The sequence below is a fragment of the Malus domestica genome, chromosome 03 (assembly GCF_042453785.1).
Source record: "Malus domestica chromosome 03, GDT2T_hap1".
NCBI lineage: Eukaryota > Viridiplantae > Streptophyta > Magnoliopsida > Rosales > Rosaceae > Malus > Malus domestica.
In genome coordinates, this window is record NC_091663.1 from 6,748,376 (window position 1) to 6,771,259 (window position 22,884).

The window sequence follows — 22,884 nt, forward strand, 5'->3', positions numbered from 1 at the left end:
TTCCACCCCTAAAAAATGAGCTGGCCCAAAGTTCATTTAATCCACCCAAATGAATAGTAATTGACTGCAATGAACATTATTTGGCCAAGTGCATCTCCACCCCTAAAAAATGAGCCGGGCAAGAGTCTAGTCAATTCATATTAAAATATTATTAATTTTTTTTATAAAATAATAAAAAATAATTTTATTTTTAATTTTGGATAGAATTTTTAAACAATCTTGTCATGCCACTTGTCATTTTCTGAAAGTACAATTTTTGTGGAAGATGGTTAGGTATTTATATAAAAAAATTCGTTTAATTTTTTTTTTTGTATTTTTAAACAATTTTTTATTAAGTTAAGTAATTTGAATCATTTGATTTAAAAAAGGTTGAAATCCAATAGCCTAAAAGTGGACACGTGGCCCACGTCAAGATTCTGACATTTTTTTTAATGCAGAAATGCGCGCCCACGCGCCAACTGCAAAAAAAAAAAACTCGACCTGTGGCTCGGCATGACTTCAGATGAGCCGGTTCCTCCCTCAGTCCATTCTAGGCCGGCCTAGAAGCTGAGGTTGACTTTGGGCCAGCTTATTTTGCGGGGTGGGGGATTTTTGGGGGGCTAGGTTGTTTTCGGAGACTTTGGGCCAGCCTATTTGGGAGGGCTGGAGTTGATCTAACAATCTATTTCTAAAACCTTACCGGACGGACCCAATTATCTGATATATCAGATGGACTGAAAATACAAAAATGCCCTAAGGCCCGCCAGTAATCTTTTCTTTGCCCTTATTGAGTTATTTCCCTCCCCTTCTCGCTCACAGACGTCTGACGACTCAAAGCCCTTTCAGCTCTCTCACTTTCCCTCTCTCCTTCTCACTCTCAAATGTCGCCCTTTCTCGCTCATCCGCACGCCCAGTGATCTCTGAAGCATCAAGTTTTCTTCACTCAGGCTCTCTCAGTCTCAGCAGAGGTAAAAAGCCCCAATCTTTTTACCTTTTCTTCTCAGTACATTTAATTCAATGGACTGTGTGTACTTTGCAGTAATTTAGAAAGATTTAATTTTTGTGGTATTTCTGTTTGTTTTGATGATAATTTCTGGAAGAGTTATTGGGATTTCAAAGAATTTCTGGTTTATATGATATGTTTGCTAATAGACCCAAATTTTGAAACAGAACCGCCATGGAAAGGTATTTCAAAAGAAAATCGTCTGATGAGTCGGTGGAGTCGTCATTGCCTCCGAAGGAGAACGATAAAAGCTCGAAACATGCTTGCGTTGAAATCAACTTGGAAGATCTGCCTGTTGATCCCGGACTGCGGACTCGAATTTGGGATTACCATCCCAATGTTCGAGAGCAAGTTCGAAGAGTTTATATACAAAAGGGTCCTTTCCAGCCTCGAGATCACGACTTCCCCTACAAGAATATTGGTGGTGGACCGAGAAGGTTTATTCCTGCTTGGTTTGATGAGTTTCCGACTTGGTTGGAATATAGTATAGCAAAAGACGCTGCTTATTGTCTGTGTTGTTATCTGTTTAAGCCAAATACGGGAGAGCAAGCGGGCGGTGATTGTTTTATTAGTAAAGGGTTTTCGAATTGGAAGAAGAAAGAAAGGTTGCAGGGTCACGTTGGAGGATGTAATAGCGCCCACAACCAAGCTTGGAGAACCTACGATGGTTTATTGAAGCAGAACCAAGCACGAAGGGAATATAAAACTCTTTTGGGTTTATCAATTGTTTGTATGAGGTTTCTTTTGCATCAAGGGCTTATATATTGCGGAGATGATGAGGAATATGAAGGTTCAAACAACGAAGGTGTTTTTCTTGGACTCTGGAACTTCCAATGTGGTCGTCATGAGGAGTTAAAAGCTATCACATTGAGAAATCCCCCCTTAAGTCTGAAGTTGACTTCACCTGATACTCAGAAGGACATTATAACTGCTTTTTCAATGGAAATCATCAACGCAATAGCTAAAGATATTGGTGATTCGTATTTTTCCATTCTTATCGATGAACTTCATGAAAAGTCTCCAATGAATCAATTGGCTATTGTTATACGCTTTGTGGATAAAGGTCATGTGATTGAGCGTTTTTTAGGCATTGTACAAGCCACTAATAATACTGCTGTCTCACGTAAGGTGGCTATTGATGATTTATTTTCTACTCATGGATTAAGCATGTCAAAGCTACGGGGGCAAGGTTATGGTGGGACAAGTAATATGCTAGGTGAGTTGAATAGTCTTAAGACACTTATAATGAAGGAGAACGAGTATGCCTATTATGTTCATTGCTTTGCTCACGATCTTCATTCAACACTTATTGGTGTGGCAAAGGATCATTTTGAAATCTTTGGTCTCTTTACCTCGGTTGCCAATCTGGTGAATATTGTTGGGGCATTTGTTGAATGTCGTGATACTCTTCAGAAGAAACATGGTGCTTTGGTATCTGAAGCACTCAATACCAGTGATCTTCTAAGTGGACAAGGTCTGAATGAAGGCAGCTCAAAGTTTAAGAATTTAACAAGCGTGCTTACCATGTTCTCATCTGTGATAGATGTACTTGAGGTCATAGCAGATTTTGGATCAAAGACTGAGCAGAAATGTAAAGCAGAGGTTCTATTGGGTTCCCTCTGGTCCTTCGATTGTATTTTTAGTTTACATATGATGATAAATGTTTTGGGAATCACAGATGCTTTGTCACAGGCATTACAAAAAAAAGACCAGGATATCGTGAACGCCATTAACTTAGTCAGAAGATGTAAAGAAGAGCTGAAAATGATGAAGGAGAGTGGTTGGGATTCTTTACTCAATCAGGTTTTTTCTTTCTGTGACAAACATCAGATTAAAGTTCCTAACATGAATGACATGTTTCAAACTATAGGGATAAAAAAACCTCCGGTGGTAACAAACATGCATCATTATCGTGTTGATGTGTATTGTAATGTTATTGACATGCAACTTCAAGAGCTAAATATTCGTTTCGCTGAGTTGAATACTGAGTTGCTTCTTTGTGTGGCATGTTTGAATCCAAGCGATTCATTCTCTGCTTTTGACAAGAAAAAGTTGACTCGGCTTGCTCAGTATTACCCAAATGACTTTTCTGCACTTGACTTGATGATACTTGAAGATCAGCTTAAGATGTACATTATGGACTTGCGCTCCAGCATTGAGTTTTCAGGATTGAATGGGATTGCAGATCTTGCACAGAAAATGGTTGAGACAGAAAAAGACAGTGTTTACCCATTAGTTTACTTGCTGTTGACATTGGCACTTATCTTACCAGTTGCAACTCCTACTGTAGAGAGGGCGTTTTGTGCTACGAGGATTGTGAAGAACCGGTTACTCAATCAAATGGAAGATCAAAGGACGGATGATAGTTGGATTGCATATATTGAGAAAGACATTCTTGATAGTGTCGAACATGAGATCGTTATGCAACGATTTCAAAATATGAAAACTTGTCCATGGAAAATCTCATTGTAATGAATAGATATTTTATCAATCAACGCTGATGTTTTTGTCTTGTTATTTTCTTATTTTGTCTGAAATATTGTCAGTATAGACCTATGGTTCTGCATCCCTTGAATTTGAACAGGTTCAAGCATGACTGCTTGCTGAAGAAGCAATGACTGCAGAACATTGGAATTACAGGTTAGTGTCGAGAAGTAATGTATTTGAATGGCTGACCACTTTCTCGAATCTAGCTAGTGGATGACCATAGACTGCATTTCACAGTTAGAATTTGCCATGATATATCATACTGTAACGGAAAATTATAGGGTGTTACAATTGAACTGATTTAGATCCTTTTTCGACTTGTAACTTGTCATTATTGTCAATTCTCCACAGATACGAAAATAGGCGACCCAGCTCAATTTACTTTTATTGGTTGAAGCACACTTTGTTTTGTTGATTAACACAATGTGCGTCTCTGCTTCTCTGTCTAGTTACTACTTTTGGCATTTGCTTCGATTTGTGAACTTCAAACTCGTATAGATTCAAATGTAAGGGGGTACTTACGTTAGACAAGCCACGACGTTGTTCAAGAATCAATTAGAAATGTTGTGGTTATAGGAGTCTTCTGGTTTCCCTCAAGTACTAGTCCAAATGCTTCGATAACCATTCCGAAGGAGGATGCTGGGCTTTATTCTATCGGAGTTCCACTTCCGGGGGTCTTACTTATGGTTATAGGACTCTTCTGGTTTCCCTTGAGTACTAGCTAAAGGATATTTGCTCATATCGGTTGATGCCGTACAGAATCTAATGGGCAGATTGGCTGCAGAGTAGTAAAGCTTGTTACCGGTTAGCCTGAACAAGATACAATTCATATGGTTCTCTGCATTCTCAAATATAGCAGTAGAACAAACCAGCAGCATTTTACAAGTCATATTTTGGCAGCGCATTTGTGACGGCGAAATATGACTATATTGTAGTATCAAGTGCGTCTTTAGTCTTAATTCACATTTTGTTTTTGATTTGGATTCCTATTGAAAAAAGAAAAATTACAGGGTGGGTAACCAATCCAAGGTTCAAGACTGGACTGGACCCGACCCTTTGGTTCTCTAATTTTACACTGAAAGATGCACCGAACTAGAATGTATGTTCTAATTCGGTTTTTCAACCCACGACTCAAAAATAGCAAATCACGCCGAACTGAACCGGACGGTCTAGTTCGCCATTTAAGTCCGGTTTTCTGACCCCATTTCTCAACTCCCTCTGGATAGTAGTGATCAAATTGTTGGTATCATTACTGCTCCTTCCGATTCAGTCCGATTTTCTTTCTCAACTTCCCAACTTCCTCCGGTTCAGTCCGGTTTTCTGGCCCAACTTCTTGGTTTGTTTGATCAAATCTTAATGGATCATTTTGTTCCAGCCCAATGGCCTCCACGGCCCACCTAATTTCTAGAACCTGCGAGCTCCTTCCCCTCCCGCAACTTTGTCAGTACAGAAAACCACTAACAAGCTCTCTCGGCTCCTACTTCCACAACCATCCTCAAAGTTCCTCACTTTCCTCTCCTACTTTTTTTCCAGACAAAGATGTCGATCGTCCCAATCAACGAGCGGCGAGGCAGCGACGACTTCGACAACCTCTCATCGGCCCTCGACCTGTGGGACCCATTCACGGATTTCCCATTCCGGGCATTTCCATTCCATTCCCCAATCTCCAACGTCTTCCGGGATTTCAATCCGTTTTCTTCCGTGAACTCCCGGCTCGACTGGAGAGAGACCCGAAACGCCCACGTCCTGACCGCGGCGCTGCCGGCGTTCGCCAACGAGGAAGTGCTCGTTTCGCTTGAGGACGAGCGAGTGCTCCAGATCAGCACCGACAGCGGCAGCTTCACGACGAGGATGAAGCTGCCGGACGACGCCAGGATCGAGGAGCTCAAGGCGTTCATGAGCAATGGAGTGCTCACTGTGACTGTTCCTAAGTTGGCGGCCGCCGCCGGCAGTCGTGATGTCAGGGTTATTGAAATTTCCGGCGATGATTGAAGTGATCGGGTGCACTTTCTGGGTAAATTAAGATAATGGGTAACCTCGTTTTGTGTCGGAATATGAAAAGTTTGTGTCTTTGTGTCATTGAAATGTACCACATAGGTGTGTGTTTGTGATGCTTTTAGCTGAAATCAATGTAATGTGTAGTGTGGAACTTGATGTTAGTGTCATCTACTATGTATTTTTTTTGTTTGTTAATAAAATTCACTCCTACTGTCTTGTTTTGTTCAGAATCATATAAGTTTACTTCTTTTGTATGTTTACAGTATGTTCGTAAGAAATTAATGATGAAATTTGCAAATGTGAGTTAGACTCGTTGATTATGGTAGTGAATTCGTTCTTTTGCAGCCAAGTTCAAATTCTTGTTCAAATTCTCATCGCCGTAAATTAGAGCAGTTTATAATATCGCACTTCCAAAAGAAAATATTGTTGATCCTTACATATGGTTGGCATATCACTGGGACTCCTTGAGAGATTTGTGTTACCAACTAATGCATTGCAATATATAGGACATTTTATTCAAAGGTGAGGACGGACTACAAAGGAATTCTTTCTTGCATCCATCTGCAGGAAACTTTATTCAAGGTTGTGGTAAAAAACACATAATTAAAGTGACATGATAAGTTCTACAAGCTTATTCAAGAATTCGTAGGAAGAACCGCCTTTCCTCAAAGAAACTTCTATTTTCTCCTTCAAATCCTTGGCCCTACCCCTCATCACGTCCCCATCAGCATCTACCATCAGTTTCCTGACAGCTCTCTCAATCTCTCCTCTCTCTAACTCATTGTCCAAATGTAGCCCTACTTTCCATACTAGGCTAACATACCTGGAATGCACCTTCTGATCGCCAAAAGACGGCAGGCATATCATTGGAATCCCTTCCGACAAACTCTCTAGGGTTGAGTTCCAACCGCAGTGACTCCAAAACCCTCCGATTGCGCGATGGGACAAAACTTTCCTCTGGGGTGCCCATTTTACAATGTAACCGCGTTCTCCAATCGCTTCTGTGAAACCTTTAGGCAATAGCTCCATCCAATTTGAACCACCTACTGAGCCAGGTCTGATCACCCATAAGAAGGGCTGCTTGCTGTTAGCCAATCCCCAAGCCATTTCGGCGAGCTCTTTCTGACTGATGGATGCTACACTTCCCAAGCTTACATAGATAACCGCGTTGTTAGATTGCTTGTCGAGCCACCCAATGCAGCTTGTGTCCTCTTCTAGTAAGCTACTAGAAGCTGCTGCTTCAATCTTGTGAAGAGGACCTATGGAGAAGATTGGAACTGGGCACTGTTGCTGGATCTGTGCTAGTGATGATTGTTCAAGACAATCAGTGGTGTTCCAAACGATTGCTGATGCTGTCCTCACATCGTGTGCATTACCGGCTAGTTCTGAGTACTTTTCTACTGTGTCGAAGTTGTTGGTGGGCAGATCCTTCAACCTGAGGTGATCAACATCGGGCAACGGACTCAGTGACTGAGAGTCTGCAATCCAACAGTGTTGTGTTCTTAGTTATAAGTAAGAAAAACGAACATCTGGGAATTAGAATAGCTTTGCAGAATGATAGACATAGATTTTACATTCTGATTAAGAAATATATATGGCACATACCTGGGAATGGGATGTGACCTTTTGAATGAAGCCGTAGGAGAGCAGTACGAGCTAGAAAATTGGTAACGCTGGTAGTTCGTAGCATGATGTTTGGGATGTTTAGATCCTTAGCTACAGCTTCAGTGAAGTACATAAGGTCATCATGGATAACGGAGGTGATTTTGTTCTCGGGTTCCTGTTCCATAACTTGAGTCAAGCGCTGCCGGAAACTCGCTGTGCAGTTGGCATTTATGGCCAGCAAAATGGCCACTGCATTCTCAGATGAGATCTCTTCAGCAGTCAAGCCATCTTGTATTGGAAAGAAGGTGAAATCCGGGTGGTTTGAAGGGTTGGGGGAGTTGAACTGGGTGTGAATAACAGTGATGGAAAAGCCCTTTGAGTGAAGGAAGGAACCCAGCTGAAGCATTGGATTTATGTGACCTTGGTATGGACATGGGACTAAGACCAACCTGGTACTCTGTGTTTTCTTTTCCATCTCCATCCTTCCCTCTTTCTCTTCTCTCTTAGAGAGAGACACACACACCCCCAAAAGGTTACAGTGATTGGATTTCTAAATTTTTGACTGCTTCATTAAAACCCTTGGGAGTTTTTATAGAGGAGAGTTATTAAAAAAATCCTTTTTTACCTTCTGCATAAGCCTGTAAATTCAAGCTCTTGATTATTCTTTTATTTATTCAGTACAATGATTGAATGAAAAATATATATATACATCCCAATTTGCATCTCAGTATCACAAACTAATAACACAATGCCACAAATTTTAGCTTCTTCATATTACATTATATTATTGGCACAGAATAGCACACTGACGTATACGAGCACATATAGGCGGCAGCTATTAAGCTACCAGTTGCTTTGGCTACATCTTCCTGGATTAAAGCGGTAAGCGGTAACGGCTGATAATCTCATCTCTTGCAGAAGGGATTGATGACAATTGCAGATAAAATATCTTTGGTCTAAAATAATTTTGTTGTCATTGTCATATTGATGACAATTGCAGATAAAATATCTTTGGTCTAAAATAATTTGAATCCAAGCGATTCATTCTCTGCTTATGACAAGAAAAAGTTGATTCGGCTTGCTCAGTATTACCCAAATGACTTTTCTGCACTTGACTTGATGATACTTGAAGATCAGCTTAAGATGTACATTATGGCCTTGCGCTCCAGCATTGAGTTTTCAGGATTGAATGGGATTGCGGATCTTGCACAGAAAATGGTTGAGACAAAAAAAGACTCTGTTTACTCATTAGTTTACTTGCTGTTGACATTGGCACTTATCTTACCAGTTGCAACTCCTACTGTAGAGAGGGCGTTTTGTGCTGCGAGGATCGTGACGAACCGGTTACTCGATCAAATGGAAGATCAAAGGACGGATGATAGTTGGATTGCATATATTGAGAAAGACATTCTTGATAGTATCGAAAATGAGATCGTTATGCAACGATTTCAAAATATGAAAACTCGTCCATGGCAAATCTCATTGTAATGAATAGATATTTTATCAATCAACGCTGATGTTTTTGTCTTGTTATGAGCTTCAACTGTTTTTTTTTCTTATTTTGTCTGAAATATTGTCAGTATAGACCTATGGCTCTGCATCCCTTGAATTTGAACAGGTTGAAGCATGACTGCTTGCTCAAGAAGCAATGACTACAGAACATTGGAATTACAGGTTAGTGTCGAGAAAGTAATGTATTTGAATGGCTGACCACTTTCTCGAATCTAGCTGGTGGATGACCATAGACTGCATTTCACAGTTAGAATTTGCCATGATATATCATATTGTAACGGAAAATTATAGGGTGTTGATAGGAATTTTACCACACACGCAAATGGGTTAAAACTCCAATATTACTTGCAAGAATGACAAGGTTATTGTAGTATAAACGGATCTCGCAAGGTCGTTCTTCACAGCGATTATTAAATAATTTAAATCAAACCAAATTCCAATTGATTATTGTAAGATAGAAATTTAGATGATTGATTTTATGACCTACCAAAATTAAAACGAATTTAGCTAATAAAAATAAGACAATCTGCAATATTAAAGCTGAAAGAAAAAGAAATAGTTTTTAAAATATCAATTTATAAAAACACTAGGGTTCCACCATCACCTAGCAATTCTATGCATTTTTACCAATTACTTATGATCTACCCATGCCACCTTGAAGGTTAGGTTTTCCTAATTTATATTCTATTTGAAACCTCAAACATAGAATGTAAATTTAATATGCAATTCGTCTGCACGTTCGGATCAAATTTGAACATGAGACACTCATTATACTTCATGAAAACCCTTTGAAAAACCATGCAACCCTTAAGACGTGGTGTTCATCTTAAGTGAAATTACAATTATCAACCACAAGAAGCCAGCGCCAATTTCAGGGAACCTTCTGACCAAAATTGCATCAAATTACTTTTTTAAAGATCCTAATGGTGATAAGGCATTAAGACAATTAGATAGTTTTAATCACGGTGATTAATAATTCAAAGTGTGCATGCAATCAATCATAAGCAATTAAATAAAAATTACATATTCATGCTAAGGCTCAAGGCTTCGCTCTAGCAAAAGGAATTAGTTACGCATATTCATAATTAAAATCATAGAAAATATTATTAAGAAAAGGATTGAAAACCCCTTAAAGTAGAAAATCTCCAAGAACCCTAGCAATTACTCTCTATCTCCAAAATTGCATAAAGGAAAACGTAGAGAAATACTGTGGACGGCAAAGCAATATATGTTGCTATCCATCGCACAAACCCTAAAAACCAAGTCCTTTATTCCAACTACGAAACTAAGATAACTAAAATAAAATAGGAAACATAATCCTAAATTAAATGGTAAAATTCGCCTAAAATCTGGACAGCCACGTTCTGAACCCTTAAGCTGCTCCAAAACTAGCCCAATATAGCTGGATTTGATGTTTGAAATATTCTGAACACTTCTCCAGAAGGCCACGAACCCATCAGAGGTCATCTCGGGCTCCAAAAACGCAATTTAAGCCCTGAAACATCATTTTCAAGCACTGCACACTACTCATTTATTCCATTGCCAGAAAATAACCGCTTGGTAGAAAAATCCCAAATTTTGATAAGAACACGCCAAAAGACACACGAACGTCTTCCAACTTGAATCACTCCAAAATTCTTCCGTTTGATCATGTTATGCTCCAGAGGAAGTCAGGTGTTCTATATTGAAAATATAAATCAAAGTATCAAAATTTTACCAAAATAATTACCAAAACATACTAAGAATAAGATAAAATATATGGTATAATATGAACTCATCAGGTGTTACAATTGAACTGATTTAGATCCTTTTTTCCACTTGTAACTTGTCATTATTGTCAATTCTCCACTGATACGAAAATAGGCGACCCAACTCAATTTACTTTTATTGGTTGAAGCACACTTTGTTTTGTTGAATAACAGAATGTGCGTCTCTGCTTCTCTATCTAGTTACTATTTTTGGCATTTGCTTCGATTTCTGAACTTCAAACTTGTATAGATTCAAATGTAAGGGGCTACTTACGTTAGACAAGCCACGATGTTGTTTAAGAATCAATTAGAAATGTTGTGGTTATAGGACTTTCCGTCAAGTACTAGTCCAAATGCTTCGATAACCATTACGAAGGAGGATGTTGGGCTTTATTCTATCGGAGTTCCACTTCCGGGGGTCTTACTTATGGTTATAGGACTCTTCTGGTTTCCCTTGAGTACTAGCTAAGGGTATTTACTCATACTGGTTGATGCCGTACCGAATCTAATGGGCAGATTGGCTGCAGAGTAGTAAAGCTTGTTCCCGGTTAGCTTGAACAAGATACAATTCATATGGTTCTCCGCATTCTCAAATATAGGAGTAGTTGAACAAACCGGCAGCATTTTACAAGTCATATTTTGGCAGCATATTTGTGACGTTTTTCGGCCAAAGCACAGTGATTTAGCCATCAAGAAAGTTACCATTCTCTTCGTCTCGTTGAGAAGTATGATTTTCTTTTTTGAATCACTCTATTTCATTGAGTATTGAAGAAGTTATGAACGTTTAAAGTTTACCCAGTTTCCGGCGAGTTTTCCAGTTTTCCCGCGAACCAGTCACCTTTTAGGGTATTTTTCGGCCATCTCCGTCAACCATTGGGCTTACAAATAGGTATAATCTTGTTGTTCTACACTTTGCTATCTTCATTTTGATATATTATGGGTCGAATTTGGTTAAGAAACGATTGAGTTACAAAGCTTTGAAAATTGCTCAAACTTTCGGCCAAGAGCTCTGAGACACTTAACAGAGTTTTTAACGGAATGACCCAAAAAATGGATGGTGGACAATCTTAGGGACCATTTCTATTGATTTTCAATCTCAAGGACCAAAGTGATGTGTTATGCAAATTTCAAGGACCACTTTGGCTTAAAAACCTTAATTTTACACTGAAAGATGCACCGAACTAGAATGTATGTTCTAATTCAATTTTTCAACCCACGATTCAAAAATAGCAAACCACGCGAAACTGAGCCGGATGGTCTAGTTCATCATTTCAGTCTAGTTTTCTAACCCTAATTCCTAACTTCTTCTGGATAGTCTACTCCCTCTGATTTAGTCCGATTTTCTTTCCCAATTTCCCAATTTCCTCCGGTTCAGTTCGGTTTTTTGGCCCAACTTCTTGGTTTGTTTGATCAAATCTTCAGGGATCATTCTATCCAACCTAATAGCCTCCAGGGCCCACCTAATTTCTAGAAACTACGAGCTCATTCCCTTAAATCTACTTTGTCAGTACACAAAACTGCTAACAAGCACTCTCAGCTCATACTTCCACAACCCACCTCAAAGTTCCTCACTTTCCTTTCTTACTTTTTTTTCCAGACAAAGATGTTGATTGTCCCAATCAGGTAGCGATGACTTCAACAACCTCTCGTCAGCCCCGACCTGTGGGACCCATTCAAGGATTTCCCATTCCGAGCATTTCTATTCCATTCCCCAATCTCCAATGTCTTCCGAGAATTCAATCCGTTTTCTTCCGTAAACTCTCGGCTCAACTGGAGAGAAACCCAAAACGCCCACGTCTTGACCGCAGCGCTATTGGCGTTTGCCAATGAGGAAATGCTTGTTTCGCTTGAGGACAAATTAATGCTCTAGATCAGCATCGACATCGATAACTTCACGACCAGGATGAAGCTGTCAGACGATGCTAAGATTGAGGAGCTCAAGGTGTTCATGAGCAATGGAGTGCTCACTGTGACTGTTCCTAAGTTGGCAGCCGTCGCTGGCAGGCACGATATGTAACAACTTGTCCCTAAATACGTTGACTTTTGTTGACCATCTTGTCGTGTCACGTAAGATCCGTTTTCTTGGCGTATCTTCGTAGTACTCGTCGTAACGAACACATGGGTGCGAACAAAACGTAATTTATAGTTACAACGAAGGAGTTATTAACAAACGAAGTCAAGGGCAAAATGGTCATTTGACCATAAATATGGAAGGCTCTAGATTTTACTGGAGAAGTTAGTTGATGCCATATGTGTGGGTGAGATGGAAAGAAATGAGAGAAAATGAGGGGTGTGGACCAATCAGAAAGAGGAGGTGAGGAGTGAACCAATAGGAGAGGAAAGAAAGGAAGGAAATAAGGGAGGAGAGAAGGAGAGGAACCGGTCGGGTTCTTCTTGACCCGCGTGACCCGACCTGGTTACTTTCAAAATTTTCGACGGATTTCCATCGATTTTTCTGGCAAACCACGTCAAACAACCACCTGGGAACCACTCCACGCCCTTCCCTTTACCAATTCCACCCCAAAATTGATACAAATTGGCCTTGATTTTGTGAAACCCACACCAGTGGGTGCAATGGTGTCTTGCTGTCGATCCATCAATCCTGAAATGATTTCCTTCGATCACCACCACCTTTAGCATCCTCTTGAGCTCAGGAACAAAGCCTAAACATGTTTAGGGGCGTCGGATGTGAAACCTCGTCTCTAATTTTATCATATTTTGTATTTTTGGACTTACGAAATTACTAAAATTCCTTTGAGGCATATTTGTTGACTTTTGTTGACTGTCTCGTCAAAACGTGTAGGTTTAATTTAATTAAGTTATTTTTGTCGTACTCATCGCCACGAACGTGTAGGTTTTGAATTTGGATTTATAACGAAGATTTTACGTTTTGAACATTGGACATTTTTTGGATAATTTTGTGTTTTGTCCTTAGTGACCTTGTTATGTGAGCCATTAGGGCCCACATGTCTTCTTCCTTTTCCCTCACCATGAGCCCCTTTTCTTCTTCTTTGTCTGGAAACCATACTCTCTCTTTCCCACAACTTTCTCATCTTTCTCCCTCTCTAGTTTCTCTTAAACCACCTTCACCGAGGGTTTCTTTCACAAACAAACAACACAACAACAACATCAACATCAACATCCCCATCAACACCCCAGTGAACTCAGATTCGAAAGAAGACTCTCTAAACCTTCCAAAACTTGATGCACAGTGCTTGTATTGTTCATCGAGTTTTCCGATGAGTTTCCACGTTCTCCGGCGAAGGTAAGCCTCGACCTTCATCCAAAAGTTGTAGATCATGTTTTGGTGTATGTTTGAAAGTAGTTTTGAGAAGTTTAAGTGATGTTTTGATGTAGGAACCTTACAGGGAAAACTTCCCCAGTTTTTTGACAAAGCACCGCCATTTTTGAGGTGATTTTTAGCCAAACCACAGCGAGTTAACGGTGTGCAAGGTATCAATCTCTTCATCTCATTGTGAACTATAACTTTCGTTTTTGTTTCACTTGATTTAGTTGAGCATTGGATGAGTTATAAGCCTTGGAAAACCTGTCTAGAAACCGACCGATCCATGGCTTGAAACCGGGTTGACCTGACCTGATAACCTTAAAACATGATCCAAGCCCAAGTTGAAATCAACCCAATTGTCTAGCCCAACCCAAAACTCAAAGCCTAGCCTAAAACCCAAAGCGCAGCCCAAAACCCAAAGCCTAAGCCTAGAGTCAAGCCCAAGCCTAGAAATTGGCCCAACTTAGAGCCCAGACCGCGCGTGGGCGTTTGCCTTGGTCAACGCATAGAGCACACGTGCCTCCACAAGAGGTACTATGCTCCGCCGCTATCGACTTTTTTAGCCAACTTTTCGGCCACCCAAATCGGCGTGTGGCACCTAGGGGTACCCCAGGTCCCCCCTTATGTTTTTCAATGTCCTGAATCTGTTTATGATGTCCATTTTCCGAAATTCAATCGTTATGGTGGAGTTTTATTAATTGGACCATTTATGTGCTTAGGTACGATTATTAGCAGTGTTTTCGTCCCTCCTATTTCGTACGGCTCTTCAACGATGGAGTATCTATGAGTAGACCCCTTATAAAATGCATATTTTACTATTAGAAATGCATACATGAAAAACATGATTTATTGATTACGTTTTATGAAACGTTTATGAGTAAATTGGATTTACGCTTTATGACATTCGTGCTTTATCGATTTTCCATTCTTTGTAGTATATATGACTGATGACTATATACTATATATATGTTTTAAGATATGATGTTTGAGCTACTGAGCTCTGATGAGATATATGTATTATGTTTGGAAATATTATGTTCAATGATTTTTATGCTTATCTAGTGGCCAATGTTCTGCCTATGGGCGATGATACTTATATATGGCTTCAACCGGGCGTAGGTTGGTGGCTTTGGCTGGGAGATACTTGTATATGGCTTTAACCAAGAGTAGGTTGGTGTCTTCGACTGTGAGATACTTATATATGGCTTCGGCCAGGCATAGGTTGGTGGCTTTGGCCGTAAGATATTGATATATGATACCACTAGTACACATTATATGATATCTATTTTATGAAGGTTTTATGGCATGCTAGGGTTTTCAGAAAACCTATTACTTATTATGCTATATGAGTTTTCATAAACTTTAGGGATTAGTACGTTGTTGAATAACTATGTTAGTACTACTTATATATCAACTTGGTCCACTCATGTTTGTTTTGTGCCCCCTTAGGACCTAGGAATGAGGCATACGATTCAAGCTACGAGGCTCCCTTACCAGTGATATCGTGCCATCCTCTCTGCTTTTGACATCACTTGTAATAACACTTTCTGTCACACATTTGGCTTGTATTCTGAATTAGATGTATGCTCTAAACATGTCATGCATTATCACTATCATTTTATTAACGGCTGAATATTATTATATTATTTTGATAAGGTTTGTATATGAATATTAAATTGTGTAATTCACACGAAATTTATATGCATGTTTCACATGCTTTCAGCATATGCATTTATTAAATGGCTTGAGTCACCCTTGGGTGTTGGCCAACAAGTGGCCATCCCGTTGTCCCCCCTGACATCGGGATCGAGGCGTGTCATTGGAGGTCGTTTTGAGGTCGAATCGAGAACACCCATTTCTAAGGATTTTGGCGGTTGGTGGCGTTTTCAGGCCACTTCCTGGCCAAATTGGATTTTGGCCTAGGTGTGAAAGTTGTTCCTCTCATTGAGATCTACTTGCGTGTAAAATTTGAGAATTTTTAATGTTAGTCGGAAAATTGGGTTTTCGTTTGTCGGAAACCGCCACATGCAGTGGCGCGTGGTCTTTCGGCCACCATCCCCATGGCGGCTAGTGCGGCGGTGCGTGAGGGGAACTCGAGGTCCCTCATTAGGTATTTCAATGTGTTGAATCCAAATCCGCTATCCCTTTTCTCAAATTCTGACGTTTTAGTATAATTTTACTAAATGGTCTCTATGTGCGTTTAGGTGCAATGGTTGGAAGTTACTTCATTCTCGCTAGTTCAAGTGGCTCTCGGGCGATAAAATATCTGTGAGTAGACCCCTTCATAACTTGTGTGTTTTTGTAAAATATTAGCCTAGCATGCATTGCATATTTCTTGATTTAAGTATGTTTTATATTTTATGGATTTCTATAATGATGGTTTACGAAATATTTATGATTTATTGAAAGTACATTTTTACGAATAGTTATGAATGATTGGATTTGCATATATGAATTTCTATGGCTCTCGAGTATGATTTGGTTTTGGATTCACGAGTATGGTTTACCAGGGATTATGAGATGATATTTTGAGCTTGTGAGCCTCGGATTTGATATGAGTTTTTTGAGGTATGTTTTGGGTACTTATCTAGTGGGTTATCATACAACACATCCACACAATCGGGTATGTAAACGTCTATGGCCATAGGACATAGTGGAGGAGTAGTGAGAGATTATGGTTATACCCTTAGCATCACTAGCCCGGGGCTAGTGTCAGTGTGTGATGTTATATGTATATGCCTCTTCTTTGGCGTAACCCAGAGATGTACAGCTTCACCTCCGAGTGATGGTCCTCATGTTTCTTCTCTGGCGTAACCCAAAGATGTACAGCTTCACCTTCGGGTGATGGACCCAATGCATATACATATATATATGTTATAGCCTATTCTCTAGCGTAACTCGTAGTAGTACAGCTTCACCTTCAGATGATGGATCGTGGTTTCTTCACTGGCGTAACCTAGTGTCGTACAGCTTCACCTTTGGTGATGGTTATGCCTTCGGGCCACTATGATACCCCTAGTTGAGTATATCATCGATGAGATTTATGGATTTGCCTTTGGGCGACGTTTTCAGCATTATTGAGCATGGATTTACATGTACTGTTTTATGAATGTTTTACATGGCATGCTAGGGTTTTTATAAAACTTATATGTAGTATTATATATGTGTTTTCAAAACAGGGAGTTATTATTTTCAGAAATAAAACGGTTTTCGTATTATTAGTATTATTATATATGGGATACTTTGGATGCGGTCCCTAATCCTTAACATTATTTGATTAAAATCTTAATAGTATTCAAAGTTTGATCAAAGTCCCTAAACTTTGTACACCTCATTATATTACTATTACTATTTATATTTTTATAGTTTTGACATTAATTGTTTGATATTTTATGAGATTTATAATCCTATAAATTTAAAATCCCTCATTATAATACTATTAGAAACAGTTACAATAAAAAAATTCAAACATTTTGATTTAATAATTGGATAAAAACTATGTAAAAATAAGAAATAATAAATGGCAAAAAAATGTATCCATAGTGTTAAAAAAATTGGTACATTTTACAAAAAAAAAAGGTACATTTCACATATAACAAAGTGGTACATTAATAAAGAAGAATGGGTACATTATAAATAAATTAGGGTACAGATAAAAGATTAAAAACTAAAAATATAAATATATGATACAAAGTTTAGGCATAAAACATAAATATATCATATGTAATTTTTCTATCATTGATTAAATATACAATGTCACGTGACGATATACACATGAGTACAAACACACAACAACAACAAAGCCTTTTCCCACTAAGTGGGGTCGGCTATATGAATCCTAGAACGCCATTGCGCTCGGTTTTGTGTCATGTCCTCCGTTAGATCCAAGTACTCTAAGTCTTTTCTTAGAGTCTCTTCCAAAGTTTTCCTAGGTCTTCCTCTACCCCTTCGGCCCTGAACCTCTGTCCCGTAGTCACATCTTCGAATCGGAGCGTCAGTAGGCCTTCTTTGCACATGTCCAAATCACCGGAACCGATTTTCTCTCATCTTTCCTTCAATTTCGGCTACTCCTACTTTACCTCGGATATCCTCATTCCCAATCTTATCCTTTCTCGTGTGCCCACACATCCCACGAAGCATCCTCATCCCCGCTACACCCATTTTGTGTACGTGTTGATGCTTCACCGCCCAACATTCTGTGCCATACAACATCGCTGGCCTTATTGCCGTCCTATAAAATTTTCCCTTGAGCTTCAGTGGCCTACGACGGTCACACAACACTCCGGATGCACTCTTACACTTCATCCATCCAGCTTGTATTCTATGGTTGAGATCTCCATCTAATTCTCCGTTCTCTTGCCAGATAGATCCTAGGTAGCGAAAACGGTCGCTTTTTGTGATCTTCGCTAGATTGCTCCGGTCATTAGTGTGGATAAGTATATAAATGGATAGAGATAGGAAAGCCAACACAAGATGTACGTGATTCACCCAGATTGGCTACGTTCACGGAATAGAGGAGTTCTCATTAATTGTGAAGGGTTTACACAAGTACATAGGTTCAAGCTCTCCTTTAGTGAGTACAAGTGAATGATCTAGTACAAATGACATTAGGAAATATTGTGGGAGAATGATCTCGTAATCACGAAACTTCTAAGTATCGGAGTGTGGTATCGTCTTGATTTGCCTTATCTGTCTCATAGGTAGATGTGACATCTTCTCTGGAAGTACTCTTCCTCCATCCAGGGGTGGTATCTTTAACTGGTGGAGATGCACAAGGTAATGTATCAATTTCACTTGAAGCTTACGTGTAGTTTCAGGCTTGGTCAAGCGCGATACAAACCATGTAGTAGGAGTCCCCAAATCACCGAGCTAGGGGATCTGCTGAAAGAGGTGACAGACAAGGTAAGCAATCAGAGCTCCGGCTGATTGTTCACATTCTCCTTATCTTGCAGGCAGCATGAAGGATAAAGAGAAGAAAAATGAGAAGAGATGATATGGGATACTTTTGCTTTTGAAGAAGTAACTTTCCACAGGCTTATTCTTGAACTGAGCTGGAGGGTTTTCTGGTTTCCTCCAGAGTATAAGGCCGACTGAAGAATTTGAGGGTCAAAACAAGTCCATCAAATCTAGAGTATGTTCGACCCTGCTGATATGGGATACTTTTGCTTTTGACAGAGTAATGGATGTATCGGCACGTGTGCTGTTACGTTTGTCTCCACATGCTTCCTTGTATCATTCTCACTTGCCCTATTTGTTCCTCAGGCAGATGCGGTATCTTCCCTGGGAGCATAAGATGTTGAAGATGAGTACTCGAGAGCAATACCAGGTAAGTAATCAGGTAAGGGGTTCGAGGCAGTCAGTTCCTGGCTATAAGCTTGATTCCAAGTGCTGACTGATTGCTCTCTTTCTCCTTGTCTTGCAGGTAAGAACAAGGCCAAAGGAAAAGACAGGGAAAAAGCATGATATGGGATACTCTTGCTTTTAACCCTGATGATATGGGATATTCTTGCTCTAGTATAGCTTGTTTGCAGAGGTATTATCAGGGGGGAAGAAAGCTGAGTATTTCGAAAGGCTTCGTTGGGAGTGCCCTCTCAGATATGAGGAAGGGTTGAGCATTTTTGCAGGTCTGCCTGTCCGTTGGGGATGGAGGTCGACATATATAGGAGTCTCCCTAACAACAAGTAGTAATGCTATTCCTTTACCCTGCTTGGTCATAGCACGGTAGTGGGAGCTGCCAGCTTCACATGTTTTAACTCTGTCAGAGCACTTTGAAAAAGTGGTCTGTGGTATCTGGAAAGCTGATGTTGCGTGTGAGGATTACAGACAAGCTTTATCCAAGGAGATCCGGCTCTTGAAGTTGGGAAAGTGGTGCCTTTTCGGTTTTCGAACAAGCAATCCTATCGAGGATCTGGCTCTCGAGATTCGGAGAATGATGCCTCTTCGATTTTTGAGAAAGCAATCATGCTGGGGGTCTGGCTCTCGAGATTCGAAGAGCGGTGTCTCTTCGATTTTTGAGAAAGTAATCATGTTGGGAGTCTGGCTCTCGAGATTCGGAGGGCGGTGCCTCTTCGATTTTGGAGCAAGCAATCTTGTTGGGAGTGTTTTCTCGAATGTGAGTAAAGGTTGGGCATGTTTGCTAGTCTACCTTGCCACAAAGCACAGAGGTTGACACACAGGGACTTTCCAATTATCCAGCAATGGTACTGTTCCTTTACCCTCTTCGATTTTTGAGAAAGTAGTCATGTTGGGAGTCTGGCCCTCGAGATTCGGAGGACGGTGGATTTTGGAGCAAGCGATCTTGTTGGGAGTGTTTTCTCGAATGTGAGTAAAGGTTGGGCATGTTTGCTAGTCTACCTTGCCACGAAGCACAGAGGTTGACACACAGGGACTTTCCAATTATCCAGCAGTGGTACTGTTCCTTTACCCTTGTGGGTAATAATATGGTAGCTAGACCTTCAAAGTTTATGTGTCTAAATTTTGTTAGTGCTGTTTCTTTGCTATTCTTTTACCCTTCTTGGTCAGAGCGATGTAGTGGGAGCTGCAAGCTTCACGTGCTCAACTTTGGCAGAGAACTTTGGCAAAGTTATCTGTGGTACCCATGAGCTATTGTTGCGTGTGGGAAGTGGGTGATTGAACAGTAAGATTCATGTGCTTTCTACTTCACCAGAAGTCTTCGACAGAATGCCCATAATTTCCGCAAAGCTGAGTGTGCGTGTGACAAGTGCTGACAAGGCTGGAAAAGTAGGTGCCTCTTCGATTTCTGAGATCGACCCTCGTGGTCTCTGAGCAGCCCAGATTTTGAGAAAGCAAGCGCCTCTTCGATTTTTGAGAAAGCAATCATGCTGGGGGTCTGGCTCTCGAGATTCGGAGAGCGGTGTCTCTTCGAATTTTGAGAAAGTAATCATGTTGGGAGTCTGGCTCTCGAGATTCGGAGGGCGGTGCCTCTTCGATTTTGGAGCAAGCAATATTGTTGGGAGTGTTTTCTCGAATGTGAGTAAAGGTTGGGCATGTTTGCTAGTCTACCTTGCCACGAAGCACAGAGGTTGACACACAGGGACTTTCCAATTATCCAGCAATGGTACTGTTCCTTTACCCTCTCTTCGATTTTTGAGAAAGTAATCATGTTGGGAGTCTGGCTCTCGAGATTCGGAGGGCGGTGCCTCTTCGATTTTGGAGCAAGCAATCTTGTTAGGAGTTTTCTCGAATGTGAGTAAAGGTTGGGCATGTTTGCTAGTCTACCTTGCTACGAAGCACAGAGGTTGACACACAGGGACTTTCCAATTATCCAGCAGTGGTACTGTTCCTTTACCCTTGTGGGTAATAATATGGTAGCTAGACCTTCAAAATTTATGTGTCTAAACTTTGTTAGTACTGTTTCTTTGCTATTCTTTTACCCTTCTTGGTTAGAGCGATGTAGTAAGAGCTGCAAGCTTCACGTGCTCAACTTTGGCAGAGAACTTTGGCAAAGTTATCTGTGGTACCCATGAGCTATTGTTGCGTGTGGGAAATGGGTGATTGAGCAGTAAGATTCATGTGCTTTCTACTTTACCAGAAGTCTTTGACAGAATGCCCATAATTTCCACAAAGCTGAGTGTGCGTGTGATAGGTGCTGACAAGGCTGGAAAAGTAGGTGCCTCTTCGATTTCTGAGATCGGCCCTCGTGGTCTCTGAGCAGCCCAACTTTTGAGAAAGCGAGCGCCTCTTCGATTTCTGAGATTGGCCTTCGTGGTCTTCGAGCAGCCCAGCTTTTGAGAAAGCAAACGCCTCTTCGATTTCTGAGATCAACCCTCGTGGTCTCTGAGCAGCCCAACTTTTGAGAAAGCAAACGCCTCTTCGATTTCTGAAGCTCCGTCGAGTGCAGATTTTTATAGGGGCTGGCATTAAGTTCTAAAGCACACTTGAAATCCACCAGTAGAAGCTCCATTCTTGCACTTCTAAGATCTTGATTTATCCGACCTCTTCTCTCTTCAACACCTTTGAAAATGTCTGGCCCCTCCGACCGTCGTTTTGACTTGAACCTTGTTGAAGAGGCAGCCCCGCCTTCTCCAGACAACATATGGCGCCCATCCTTCGTCTCCCCTACTGGTCCTCTTACCGTTGGGGATTCCGTAATGAAGAATGATATGACCGCTGCGGTGGTGGCCAGGAACCTTCTCACTTCCAAAGATAACAGACTACTTTCCAAACGGTCTGATGAGTTAGCTGTTAAGGATTCGCTGGCTCTCAGTGTTCAGTGTGCAGGTTCTGTGTCTAATATGGCCCAACGCCTATTTGCTCGAACCCGCCAAGTTGAATCATTGGCGGCTGAAGTGATGAGTCTCAAACAGGAGATTAGAGGGCTCAAGCATGAGAATAAACAGTTGCACCGGCTCGCTCATGACTATGCTACAAACATGAAGAGGAAGCTTGACCAGATGAAGGAGTCTGATGGTCAGGTTTTACTTGATCATCAGAGATTTGTGGGTTTGTTCCAAAGGCATTTATTGCCTTCATCTTCTGGGGCTGTACCGCGTAATGAAGCTCCAAATGATCAACCTCTGATGCCTCCTCCTTCTAGGGTTCTGTCCAGTACTGAGGCTCCGAATGATCCCCCTCCGGTGCCTTATCTTTCTGGGGCTCTACCGACTGCTGAGACTTCTCCTAAGCAACCTTTGTGAAGGCTCCCTCTTGTTTGTTTATTTTGACTTATGTATATGTACATATTTGTAGCTTATCGGGAATATCAATAAATAAGTTTTCCTTCATTTCAACGTTTGTGTTAAATACACCAAATCATTCTTCGCTAAGTTCTTTGAATTTTCTTTTGTTGAAGCTTGTATGTGGAAGCTTTGTGAGTGAAGCATGTAGGTTGAGGTAGTGTTCCCTTAATTTCCCGAATGAGGAAAACTTCTCGGTTGGAGACTTGGAAAATCCAAGTCACTGAGTGGGATCGGCTATATGAATCTTAGAACGCCATTGTGCTCGGTCCTGTGTCATGTCATTCGTTAGATTCAAGTACTCTAAGTCTTTTCTTAGAGTCTCTTCCAAAGTTTTCCTAGGTCTTCCTCTACCCCTTCGGCCCTGAACCTCTGTCCCATAGTCGCATCTTCTAATCGGAGCGTCAGTAGGCCTTCTTTGCACATGTCCAAACCACCGTAACCGATTTTCTCTCATCTTTCCTTCAATTTCGGCTACTCCTACTTTACCCCGGATATCCTCATTCCTAATCTTATCCTTTCTCGTGTGCCCACACATCCAACGAAGCATCCTCATCTCCGCTACACCCA

General features: G+C 40.7%; 3 protein-coding genes and 1 long non-coding RNA gene across 4 annotated transcripts; 3 read left to right on the forward strand and 1 right to left on the reverse strand.

The window, feature by feature from the left end:
* The first annotated feature begins 787 nt into the window (after positions 1-787).
* LOC103419363 (uncharacterized) lies at positions 788-3,499 on the forward strand. The gene is made up of 2 exons (XM_029099691.2): positions 788-947; positions 1,150-3,499. Exon 2 carries the CDS (start codon positions 1,157-1,159, stop codon positions 3,452-3,454), a length of 2,298 nt encoding a protein of 765 aa, XP_028955524.1. The 5' UTR covers positions 788-947; positions 1,150-1,156; the 3' UTR covers positions 3,455-3,499.
* A 1,362-nt stretch (positions 3,500-4,861) lies between these two features.
* On the forward strand, positions 4,862-5,697 carry LOC114823904 (17.6 kDa class I heat shock protein-like). The gene has a single exon (XM_029099693.2). The coding sequence runs from the start codon at positions 5,009-5,011 to the stop codon at positions 5,459-5,461; it is 453 nt and encodes a 150-aa protein (XP_028955526.1). The 5' UTR covers positions 4,862-5,008; the 3' UTR covers positions 5,462-5,697.
* A 259-nt stretch (positions 5,698-5,956) lies between these two features.
* Positions 5,957-8,017, reverse strand: LOC103419386 (UDP-glucose iridoid glucosyltransferase-like). Its single transcript, XM_070818883.1, has 2 exons — positions 7,073-8,017; positions 5,957-6,945 (listed from the first exon to the last, which is right to left on the reverse strand). The coding sequence occupies exons 1-2, from the start codon at positions 7,551-7,553 to the stop codon at positions 6,071-6,073; spliced, it is 1,356 nt and encodes a 451-aa protein (XP_070674984.1). The 5' UTR covers positions 7,554-8,017; the 3' UTR covers positions 5,957-6,070.
* Positions 8,018-8,113: 96 nt separating this feature from the next.
* LOC139194411 (uncharacterized) lies at positions 8,114-8,600 on the forward strand. Its single transcript, XR_011579204.1, has 2 exons — positions 8,114-8,290; positions 8,379-8,600. It is a non-coding gene; the product is annotated as an uncharacterized lncRNA (long non-coding RNA).
* Positions 8,601-22,884: the final 14,284 nt, after the last annotated feature.

Coding starts and splice junctions, on each gene's coding strand:
- LOC103419363 (XM_029099691.2), top strand. CDS start 1,157: ATGGAAAGGTATTTCAAAAGAAAATCGTCTGATGAGTCGGTGGAGTCG.
- LOC114823904 (XM_029099693.2), top strand. CDS start 5,009: ATGTCGATCGTCCCAATCAACGAGCGGCGAGGCAGCGACGACTTCGAC.
- LOC103419386 (XM_070818883.1), bottom strand. CDS start 7,553: ATGGAGATGGAAAAGAAAACACAGAGTACCAGGTTGGTCTTAGTCCCA. Junction 6,946..7,072: donor AGGTCACATCCCATTCCCAG/GTATGTGCCATA, acceptor GTTGGATTGCAG/ACTCTCAGTCACTGAGTCCG.